The sequence below is a fragment of the Citrus sinensis genome, chromosome 3, assembly GCF_022201045.2.
Source record: "Citrus sinensis cultivar Valencia sweet orange chromosome 3, DVS_A1.0, whole genome shotgun sequence".
NCBI lineage: Eukaryota > Viridiplantae > Streptophyta > Magnoliopsida > Sapindales > Rutaceae > Citrus > Citrus sinensis.
The window spans coordinates 18,089,366-18,101,693 of record NC_068558.1 but is presented as its reverse complement, the minus strand read 5'-3'; the positions used below and the strand labels follow the sequence as shown (position 1 = coordinate 18,101,693).

At 33.6% G+C, this 12,328-nt stretch overlaps 1 protein-coding gene and 1 long non-coding RNA gene across 3 annotated transcripts; one reads left to right on the top strand and one right to left on the bottom strand.

Annotated features, from left to right (window-relative positions):
* The first annotated feature begins 1,102 nt into the window (after positions 1 to 1,102).
* Positions 1,103 to 5,469, top strand: LOC102613238 (protein ABIL2). 2 transcript variants are annotated; one of them, XM_006491933.4, is made up of 10 exons: positions 1,103 to 1,554; positions 2,205 to 2,350; positions 2,769 to 2,851; positions 2,924 to 3,074; positions 3,825 to 3,924; positions 4,150 to 4,242; positions 4,338 to 4,404; positions 4,487 to 4,575; positions 4,646 to 4,791; positions 5,020 to 5,469. In XM_006491933.4, exons 2-10 carry the CDS (start codon positions 2,246 to 2,248, stop codon positions 5,188 to 5,190), a joined length of 1,005 nt encoding a protein of 334 aa, XP_006491996.2. In that variant the 5' UTR covers positions 1,103 to 1,554; positions 2,205 to 2,245; the 3' UTR covers positions 5,191 to 5,469. The 2 variants fall into 2 exon arrangements, with proteins under 2 accessions (XP_006491996.2, XP_006491995.2); XM_006491932.4 differs by having other exon boundaries at positions 1,104 to 1,554; positions 2,214 to 2,350.
* Positions 5,470 to 7,185: 1,716 nt separating this feature from the next.
* On the bottom strand, positions 7,186 to 12,124 carry LOC127900979 (uncharacterized). Its single transcript, XR_008052903.1, has 3 exons — positions 11,253 to 12,124; positions 7,472 to 9,159; positions 7,186 to 7,373 (listed from the first exon to the last, which is right to left on the bottom strand). It is a non-coding gene; the product is annotated as an uncharacterized LOC127900979 (long non-coding RNA).
* Between the last annotated feature and the right edge of the window lie 204 nt (positions 12,125 to 12,328).

Genomic DNA, 12,328 nt, shown 5'->3' with positions numbered 1-12,328 from the left:
TTTTTATTATTATCAGATAAGATATAATATAGTGTTAATGTAACTATATTTTAACTTAATTATTTACTAGTAAGTACTAATACCATATTTATAAATTTTATTTTTAATTAAATAAATACTTTTTATTTTTTGTGGATTCGCGATTTTTTGCAGATTTATAAAAGTAGATCCATATTTAATCCACCAATTGAGGATTATCAAATTTTCAATCTAATCCAATCCACCAATCTGCTAATCGGTTTTTTACGGATCAGATAGATTGAGCGAATCAGATTGAATTCTAAACACCCCTAGTTGAAGGAGACAATGGAACTGCCATTCATCTTTAAGACCCATCATCGAGGACAAGGTTCAATTGGAGGAATGTTACATGAATAAGTCGATTAACACTGATTTTATCATAGATCTAAACAAAAATTGAGATAGTGATTTGTGGTTAATAAATGAAAATGAAGTTCTACACATATACTATCATTAAGCGAATTATTTCTATTTAATTATTTTTTAATTGAGAGAAAAAAATTTGAGTCTTCATATCTCAAATGAAGATTTGAACTGTTATTTTTTGTGAGAGTAGCAGCAACCACCGTTCGAGTAGGAGTAAATGTGACTTTTAAAATGTAAAAAGATATAAAAATCTCTGTTTACCAAGTTTAATTTTATGTTATGTTTGAACTACAAGATAGAATACTGAAAAAACAACAAAATACAAAAAAGAAAAAGAAAAAGAAAAAGATGTATGATGAAAATCTATTGGACTTAAATGATTAAAACAAAAATATCGGCTATTAAGTGTCATTGTTGCTGACTCTAAGCAGTTGACAATTCCCCACCAGAAAAAAAAAAAATTGTAAAAAACGCAACACCAATAAAAGAGCGAGAAGGTGAGGTGATTCTATGTCGCTTAGCAAACAACATAAAATGGTTGAGGGCATTTGGCGTGGGGCCATGTAATTCTGTTTGCAGAGTGGGACCCTGGGCACCAATTTTTATTTTATTTTTTCGTGAGAATTTTGTTTTTTTAGTTTTTAAAGAAAAAAATACAAAAATAGTGGGGCCAATCAAAATGCTGCAAAAGATGAGAAAATGGGGCTGCAAATGGAAACTCAACTCGAGAACCAGTTTAAGCGTCCAAAACGTTGAGGACTTTAATTCGAAATCCTCCGTGATTCACTGCCAAGAAACAAACGGACGTGCTTGCCTCAATCATACACATTCATGGCCCATGTTCATTTCACTTCACTTCTTCTTCTTCTTCTTCAACCACAACTACTTTCTTTATCTTTCTGACTTTCTTTCTCTTTACTACTTGCTCCTTTTACTTTTATTTGCGCTCCTAATGTATCTTCTTTGTCAACTGTAGTCACAAATTCGTGTTGTCGTTTTCTCTTCCTTGGACAAAAAAAATCTTTTTTTACTTTTTAATATTGGTCTTTTGGCCTATTTATATCCCCACTCACCCTTCTTGTCCATCTGGGTTTCACTTCTTTTCATTATTCAATTTGAATGCCAAGTGAGTTTTTGCTTCTAGTCCCAGCAGCAGAGGGAAGCCAGGTTGGTTGGTTCCTTTTATTTTTTGTTCTAACCCATTTTTTTATTCTTTTTTCTCAGCTTATCGAATATTTTTCAGCTTTTTGATGATTTTAAGGATTAGGTTTCATTTCTTGCCTTTACTTTGATGTCTTATTCTGCTGCAATTGGAGGGTTGTTGAAGATTGTGACAAAAATGGGCTTTTTTTTTTTCTTTTCCCGTTTCCTGTGCCACTTGCAGTTGTATCAAATATTCAAATTTCAGTTTTTTAGTTTGGTATATTAATCTTCTGTTGTTGTTACTTTCGGTTTAGTGGTTGGCGGCAGAAGCGTGACAACCGTTCATGTACTGTTTGGCTTGTTCATATTGATTCTTCAGATTTTAAGTCTTCTTATGCTTAATTGGAATAAGTGCTTTTGGTATCTTATAGTTGTAACTTGTTGTTAAAGTGTGTCTCTTTCTGTCTTTCTCTGTATATCTTGCTTCGTGCTTGCTGTTATGTTGGCACATCGTTGTTGATTTTTTAAGTATTTTTGTTTTATAAGTCATAAGCACTAAACTAGGAAGTCATATAAAGTCTTAGCTCCCACTTATCTGACATACTTCTGCTCTGATAAACTAATGTTGTTGGTTACTTTTAGTTCAATAGCATTTGGCTGAAGATCATTCTTAGTTCTTGCAGAATACGGCTTGCTGAGTGCAATTTTTTCCTCCATGGGTACACTGACTGCATCTTCGACAATTCCCATGACTCGAGATGTGTCTAATTATGACGAGGTCGCTATGCAGCAGAGCTTGCTGTTCTCTGATAGTCTCAAGGTACTACTGTTTCTCTACTTAGTTTTTATGTTGGATTGTATGTCTATACCAGTTTCCCTATATAGAGCATACAGTATTTGTTTCATGCTACTAATAGCTATTACTAAAAGTTCCACCCACCTTATCATTGTTGGAATTTGAAGCCAAATCACTTTTAAGAAAAGGAAAATGAAAAAAATAATTTTGACAAATAGGGGCATATGTCTTCAAAGCCAATTCTTGTTTAATCATGCTATACTTGTTTATTTGATTTAAACGGTGGATAGTGTGTCATTTTCAAAATTTTACTCAGTTTTCAACAAGCCTTGTAGTAGATAGCCGTTTATGGAAGTACAAAAGCACCAATTTGTGATAGATTTGAGTTGTTTTGGGAATATTTAGTATGGTCTTTTTTAACTCAAGCAACTTTGCTTTTCAGGATTTGAAAAACCTGCGAACGCAGTTGTACTCAGCAGCTGAATATTTTGAACTATCATACACCAATGATGACCAGAAACAAATGTAAGTTACTCTCATTACAGCTGATAATTTCAAGTTTCTATTGAGAAAATAAACATCATCACATGTATGCAGAGTGGTAGAAACATTGAAAGATTATGCCGTCAAAGCTCTTGTGAATACTGTGGACCATTTGGGTTCTGTGACTTATAAGGTTAATGATCTCTTAGATGAAAAGGTTGATGAAGTTTCGGATACAGAGCATCGAGTATCTTGCATCGAACAGGTATGCTTGTATGCTGGAATAGATTTAGAAAAATTGTAATCGTATTGATTCCACTGAGAATATAAAGAAATTATGGTCTACACTTAGAAAAAAGAAAATGGGTAATAATAGCTACACTTAATTTTCAATTGACTTGAATGTGGCTGGAATCATTGGTTAAGAAATTTGAAGGACGAGTACGTGTCAATCTTTTTGGATTGGTTGCACTGTTGTATGTTTCTCTAATATGCAATATTTTCCTTGCATAAGCTAAACTGCCGTGGTAAAAGGGCAATTGCTTATGAGGGCTATCCCTGGAAATTTTACGTTCATCGCATTAGTTAGGAACTATTAGGTGATCAGGCCATATTTTTAATAATGTAAATCGTAGAATCTGAAGACATAAAAATGAAACTCACATGGATCAAATGAACACATTTAATATACTGACATTCACATTTAAAAGCTCTGCCGTTTGATCTTGGTGAACGTGAGGGAGAACATGCTTTCAATTCACTGATGTGGAGTGTGATGATAAGTGATAACCCTTTTAATAGGGTTAAAGCAAATCTGGATCCTTAAATTTTGAACTTCAGTTGTGACCATGACCTCATTATTGCATTTTAATTAAAAATGGCAGAGTAACAGTCTTTCTACTAAATATTCAATTTTCTAATATAGATAGGTATCTCTCTGATTTTGTCATTCACGGAAAGCAAAATTAACATTGAACATTGTCATTTTATTTTTTAACTTATTGTGATACGTTAGAGACTACGGACTTGCCAAGAGTATATTGATCATGAAGGCCTGTCCCAACAGTCACTGGTGATAAATACTCCAAAATATCATAAGCGCTACATCCTGCCAGGTAATCATTGACTCTGTTTTCCTCTAACTTTGAGCTGCATTGACTCTGATTTCCTCTACCTTGAGCCGGAGGCGAGGACCATTGAGTGGATATTCTATTTCCCCTCCTTTTCTTTTCCCCCTTAAAACTGTTTTGTTATTCTCTTTTCTTTGTATTGATTTTGTCCTTCCGATGAACTATGGAGCTAAAGGTATTTTGGATTTGACATCTCAATTTTGTGCTCAGTTGGGGAGACCATGCATGGTGCCATCCGTACCAAGTCCAAGTACATTGGATGCAGCCTAGATGATGAAGATGACTGGCATCAGTTTAGGAATGGTAGGATACTTCCAACTCCCCCTTGTCTCTTTTATCATGTTGCTGGATAGAGTGTAATACTATTCCATTCTTATAATTTGATTGCTTTCGCAAAGCTGTTCGAGCTACAATTACTGAAACCCCAAGAGAAACACCTAGGGAAACCCCAGCATCTTCAGTTAGGTAAATTTATTGTTATGTTTTGCTGTCAAATGGCATAAAATTGACTGACGTGGAATGTGATGATAAGTAATATTCCTTGCAGGAAAGGACGTTCTCCCTCACCTTCACCAAGACCTCCACAACGATCAGCCACATTTTCCTTTACATCAACCATGCCCAAAAAAGATCAAGGTCTGTATGCATGTTGAACTGTGTCATATCCTTACTGTGCTTTCATCTAATAATTTTTCACATATATCAGATAAGCGTACAGTGTCACCACACCGGTTTCCACTTTTGCGTTCTGGTTCAATCTCAAATAGGCCGAAAATCCCAAATGCTGGAAGGCCAATGACCCCAAATTCAAGTAGACCAACAACTCCAAATGCTTCTGATGCAAAACGACGGGTGAGTAAAGGATATGGTTTAATTTGTTAAACAGTTATTCTACTATGCATATTTGTCCATTATTTATTGATACAACTACTCATACTTTCTTATCAAATAAATAAAAGGCAAGCAAATCTCTCTGGCATTAAGTTTTTGCTTAATAATTCAATTTTTTTTCTCAATCTCCTTTATTTAATGTAAAACCTATAATGCTCAAAGCTTGGAATTTTCATTTTATTGTGTCAGTACCCTTCGGAGCCTCGAAAATCATATTCCATGCGTATGCCTGCTGAAAGGGAAAACTGTAAAGACTTTGAACAACACCCCAGCAAAAGTAAACGGCTCCTTAAGGCATTACTTAGTAGGCGCAAATCAAAGAAAGATGACATGCTATATACTTATCTGGATGAATACTGATGAAATACATATACTGCTTGCAAAGAAAAGGCAAGCAACCAGGGAAAGACATCCTGTACGGGAAAGGACTGTGAGATTGCACTCTGTTTGCCCTTTGTTTGAATGATTTTTTTCCCCCCTTTATATAGTTTTAATGTATTACTAGAAGTAGACGGACATCATCTTTTATTATCTTTTTCAGTCATCAATTACTTGTAATATTGTGTGCAAATGTTGATGCTTCCTATCAATGTATCCTGGTCATGTTGCAGAAAATGTCATGCATCACCTTTGCTTGAATAGTTATCAATTGTTAACATGCAAGCCTGTTCATGCCAGCCATGGAAAAATCGCACATCTCTAATCTGTTGTTGTTGTGACTGTTCTAGATTGTGATGCATGTGTTTATCTGAAAATTGGGTACTAATTTGCCGTATGTCTTGCCACAATATAAGCAAGTTTTACTAGGTAAGACTGTCTATTCCAGTTCATACTGGGGAATTTGTTATAGGAAGGTTGAAAAGTAGATTCCAAGTTCAATATTCTGCCACAAGTTTTCTTCACTCTGTTACTATAACAAGGAGAACAATTAATACACATTTTTCAATTAGAAGAGGCTCCTGAGAGTATTGAGGAGTGTATTGCTACTATAAATTGTTTTCCTTTTCTTACATAACTGAGCATTTCTTTGATCATCCATCCAATCTCTCTTCTTTAAGATTGATTTCACTACATTAAAATAGTCAGATTCGACAGTTTGTGGCGGGTGCAGTCCAGAATCAACAGCCATTTTGATGCCATTAAGGATTGCCAGAGCATTCTGCAATCTCTACATTTTCTAAGCATTCAGCAAGTTTTCCTAGTGATGGCAGCAGCTGTGACACCCCATTTGAATTTCTTATAATACAAGTCAAGCCTGCTTTTATTCTAGATTTAAAGGTGCATCTACTTTTGGTGATTCTGCCCAAGATAAAATGTATGTAGAGAATTGTTGCTCAATGTCAGCCGTGCTAAGTCTGTAATCTGTCATCTTAGCAAAGCTAAACAAGGGCCTTTCTTTTTGAGGCTCCAGGCAGAGGGATTGCAGCATCAATTTCCAATTCTTTTGGGGCATGTTTACAGCCACAAGCACATGATAAGCACGCTTCCGAGAGCTCCACCATGTGAAACAGTGCTGTCTACGATTTTATCTTTTCTGGGTTACTTTTGGGGTGAAATGAACTCCCTTGATGCTTGCTATAGAAAAATCTTGATTCTCGAACGTATAGAGAGATTCCAGATAGGATTCTACCGGATAGATGAATTCTCAAAGCATGAAGGCTATCGAGGTACATTAAGCTGAGGGCCACTTAGTAACCAAGTAGGTACCTCCTGTGTCACACAATGGCAAAGAATTGCATAAATGGCTGGAAGAATGTTAGCACTAGTGAATTCTTCATCCACTCACTTTACGAAATCAATATCAGATATAGGGGTAAACAGAAAAGCCCCAGAAGTGGGGTCTGGCAATCTAGTTAGGCCCAAACTGCAAGAGTTGGAGATAGCTTGCTAATAACAATAAAGGTCTAAGGGAGGATTATAACATTTACAGCTGCAACCACTTGATAAAAGCGAGTGATTGAAAAAAAAATAAAAATCAACTTATAATTCACAGCTTTGAAGAATTTGTTACAGCTTTGAAGAATTTATTTTAAGGTTTATATTATAAAACTAACACTATAGATTCTCTTGTTACAAAAAACGTCAAATAATAAGAAACAAGAAGGCGTATTAAAGTAATACAGTTCCTACTAAGAATGATTCTCCAACTGCCAAAGATAGTATGATGTCACAATTCCGTTCCTTGACCAAACTGTGCGATTGTTTTTGTTTCAGATGAGAAAATAAACGAAATAAGAAACTTCTAAACTACAAAGTCCAGGCACACAATGGTATTTTAGAGGAAGAACTTTTCTGAAATAATATATTTGAAAATTTGGCAGGAAAAGGGGAAAAAATGATTACTGAACGGGCCGCACAAAAGTTCCAAATGAATATTGTCTCATAGGATAAACTGGTAGATGCAAATTGAATAAATATTGGACAAGAATGAAAAATCAGTTATGTAACGAGTTTCCAACCAAGAATGATCAGAGAATAGAAACTTACACTAAAAGTTTCCCATTAATGACAGATATCTGCCTTTTCACTTTGTCTGGCTGCAACTGCACTTGGAAATTGAATACAAGTAAGAATTTATTGAACAAGCAATAAAGTTGAAAGAGGAAAGTATGATCTTAGGAATAGGATCGTGATGGATCACCTCCTTATCAATAGCTAATGCTGCATACACAATTGATGCATTCTCATTGGACTCGTAATCCACTTCAAAGTCATTGCATGGGAAAAACCATTTTCTAAGAAACAACAAAACATTTCAGTTACAGTTCCTCTAAAAAATTTCTGAAAGGTTGACAAAGAGCACTACACTGTCATGGGAAAAAAAATAGATAACTCATAAACAACAGAGGAATTACAGATGCTCTGTCCTGTTCCTCAACAAACAGAACTGAGAACAGTTCACCCCCTCAACTTCCAATAGTACATTTTCCTCAATGCCAGTTTATTAAAAAATCTTTCAGAACTATCCCAATACTCTGATAACAGTACCACTGACTTTATATTTTTATGGTTCACACAACTTATAACTAAATTACAAATTAGTTCACGTGCCCAGTAAACTATCTGATCCAGAATTTAACAATATGTGCCACGGCCCATTGATTAAAGTAAACACCATAACAGAAAATTAGAAAAGCTGATACAATCTTTCTATTGTAATATCTGTTTTAATTATTTACTTACAATATAAGTGTAGCTGGTTTTTAATAAGTCAAAATTAAGTTGTTAGTTGTCCCTTATTTTGTGGATTCATGGAGAATGATGGAGAACATGCTTAATGCTTGCTATTTTTATGCTTGTCACTTTGAACTAAAGCTCTATTTAAAGCTTGATGTAATTCAATAAAAAAGTGTCTTGAGTACTATTATTTTCGCAACTTTTAAATTGTATTTTGGGAGTTTTTTGGTTTCTCAAATAACCAATACTATTTTAAAGTTCTATCTCTATAAACATGTCTAATACAGATTGAAAGACCACAAGATAGAGTACGGACTTGGCCAAAAAGATAGGCAAAATCTCATCGCACAAAGGCCTGAAAAGTAATCCACGAAACCACAGTCTCCAGATCGGATTCCACCTCAAGAACAAAATAAACAGGCTTAGTAGTAAGATCCAAGCCCTTGAAAACAACCATCAGCTCAGCAAAAACAATAGGATGGTGCCCAAGAAAATAGCCAAAAGCAACCTTGATGATCAAGCAAGACACTGCCCATAGAATACAAACTAGGATTGCCCCAAGAGCAACTATTCACATTAAGCTTCACTATCCCAGCTAGCAGACCCAACTATGAAACCAAACGATTCAGCCTGTAAGGAGGTAGGATAATCCAATAACCCTCCCAAGCTAAATATCAAGGACACCCTTTAACTAAGATGGTTTAAAATCGAAAGCACAACTACAGAGCTTAAGGTTAGAAACCACTTTATAAACAACGTCTGCAACAAAAGCAACATAATCAAATCTAAAACCATTTCAAGCCTTCCAAACATCCCATAAGATGAAGCTTGGAAAAAGAACCCAAAAACACCGTGAAGAAGTTGCGCATCATCTCCAAAAGGCAAGAAATAATAGGGCAACCCCTCGGGCACAAGACATCATTCCTGACCAAAAATCCATGTAATAATCACAGCAAGAAAAAAGAGTTCGAGAAGTAATATGCCACTCTCAAAAAAAAGGAAAAAAAAAAACACTTAGTCCCGGATCTTGACCTGCGAACAAGCTCTTGTGCCAATGTCAAAGAGAAATCCCTATTCCCAAATAAATCCCAATAAAGAACATCAGGTCCAACGCCAGAAAAACCTTGTACAACCCCCCATGTTCTCAAGAACCTATCACCACACAAAAAGCAACTAAGGTTGTTGACTGTTTGCTTAGCAAGAAAAAAGAATGTGAAAACAACACAAAATATAAACACATTATAGGGAAAATTAAAGAAGATGCAAAACTGTTTAATATAGGCAAATTGATAAGGTTATAACCAAGCTTGGCAGCAGATCAGCCACCATAACATTGGATGGAAATTTAAGCACCATAACGGTAGGTGAATTCACACATCTTAAAAGTGATTTTTAACTCTCTAATATAAAAGTGTCTTTTTATATTATAACTTGATGAGTTTGAGGTCGATCTATAGAGAAACAATTTAATTTGTTTATTTTATTTTATCTAAAAATGAAAATAAAACTTGAATATATGCAACTTAATTTAATAAATTGAATTAGTTAGGATTATGGATCCACTCATAGTAGTAAATAAAATTTAATAAATTCTTTTTGTCATTTTTTATTTAAATTTATTGCCCAAAAGATTAATTATATAAATTATCATTTTTCCCATTAATTTTATTATGGATTAAGTATTTATTGTGCCAAAATTTAATTTGTTTACAATAAGTCAAAATATCATTTTACCATACTTGATATTAAGATATTAAGAATTTATTATGCCAAACTCCCTTATTTGTCTACAATAAATCAAAATTTTAAAATATAAAATATGTATAAAATTAAATAGAAAATAATTTAATTTATATAATTAAAAATAAAATTTGATTAAATCATTTTTTTTCCTAAGAGTTTCACCTTACCCTAATTATTATTATTTAGCTAAGCATAATTGAAAGAAAAATAATAATTAAAATTAAATTATTCATAATTAAAAAGAATAAAACATCTAGAATTGAAAATAAAATAAAATTTATTTATAAAAATAATTAAAATATACCCGAAAAATAAGATTACAGAGAAATTGAGAAGAAGAGAGATGCTCAAAACATAAAAATGAGGCTCTATTTATAGAAAAATACATTTATAATCCAGTGTTTTGCAATCCATCATAAACTTTATGTATGTGCTCCTCACAGCCATTAGATCAAGATCCAACGGCTAGTTAAACTTAAAAAGTCAACATTACACATGGTATAATGTGAAGCGTCCGATTTGGTCAAAAAAAGGTTGAGATTTGGCTGGTTAATGGGTGGATCGAGTCAACTTGAATACAGAGGTTCAGATCCTACAAACTTGCTTAATCAATCACTGCCACGTGGTACGATCGTAGCCATTGAATTATGAATGTTTGAGATTTAGTCAAAATTGACAGTTATCCAATGCACTCATATCTATTATAAGTTTATTTTATCATCCAATCAGTGTCAGTAAAAAAAAGTCAACTTTTTTTACAAGCTCAATTATAAGTCAGTTTTGACTCACTTCAAGGTTTTTGAACCACCGGAATCCAAATTTGACATCCATTTATCTGTTTGGAGTCTCGAATTACGTGAAATTAATATTTTACTTAATAAACACACAAAAATACATAAATTAAATATAGTTAAGACATAATTAATAATTCCTAATATATTACATAAACACATATATAATTTATAATATAAGCTCAAAATAACATTTTTATCGCTTGATAATGAAACAAATTTTAATTATAATCATGAATCACAATGACTTGTCATTTACGGCTGCAAGATTGACTCTAATGGCTAGCAGACCAAATATCCTAAAATTATGTGATTATTATCTTTCCTTTTACCATAGCTAAATGTATTTGTTCCCAGCTGATCCATAGCACTTGATATGTCATATATTCATCGGTGTTGTGAACGTATCTAGTTACTGAAAGCATAAAAAGTTAACTAACGAACATATATCTATTAGAAACACATGTAACTTTATAATTTTATAAGTGCAACAAAATTGTAAACAACAACCAACAACAATATAGCTGAACAGTAAAATTAGATTGCAACAAACACAATAACTAAACAGAAACTGAGCTTGACGAGACATAAAACAAGATATAACCAACTGAGCTGCACCCACGGGCCGTCACGCCTTCTAATTAAAACAAAATATAAAATAGAAGAACACGGATCGACTGAGAGAATAAAATGAGAAGAAATCGCAGTTACCTGTCATTGCATGCGTTACAGAGTTCCGTACATGAAGGATGGATTTTGTTTTCATGTCGTCATCTCCTCAGATTGTGAGTCCTCAGGTGTAAAACTCTGTCTGCTTCTAAGTGCTAATACAAGTCCTGTGTTTCTTCATTTTCAACCCCTTCAAGCGCGTGATCGTTGGTAGGATTACGAGATTGCTTGTGAGATCTTTGAATCTTTCAATTGCTAGGGACTTAATATATGTGTTTGCCATCTCATCATGCTTTGTTGGTATATCTACCACTTCCATTTCTCCATTGACTACTTTATCCCTTGTAAAATGAACATAAAACTTTGTATGTTTGGTTCTAGAGTCAAAAATTGTAACCATATAAGGGGAGAATTGTGTGGGATGTACCCCATTCCCTTCAAAATACCCAATATATACCTAAAGTTATAACACTCTTAAATTTTACACATATATACTCTAAAAAATTAGAGAAAATACAAAAATAACCACAACTAAATCCTCATAAAACTAAACCCAACTCCTCAAAGTCGGGTAAATGGTCGAGAATACTCGACTTCAACCAAACCATACACAATTAATAATTCAGCATAAATTCTCGACTTTTTCATGTTAGTTGGGTAAATAGTCGAGAATACTCGACTTCAATTGAAATAAAAAATTATCTGAAAAATTCTTAATTTTTTCAAGTAAGTCGAGTAAAGAGTCGAGAATACCCGACTTTAATTTAACCTTACCCAATATTCATTCAGCAAAAATTCTTGACTTTTCATTGAAGTTCGGTAATTGGTTGAGAATACTCGACTTAAATTGAAATGAAAATTTTCCTTTTAATTAAGTCGGGTAAAAAGTCGAGTATACTCGACTTTGGTTGTGTTATTATATAGAAGTCATGAGAGAAAGCAAACGTAAATAGATGATTTTTTTAGGTTATTTTTGATTTTTTACACTTTTTAGAGGTATATGTATGTAATGGGGTATAGATTTGGCATTTAAGGACAAATGTGATATATTTAAATAAAAAACCCCCATATAAGACACTAGAGGCAAAAGTCCACAATTTTATTTATTGATGAAATGA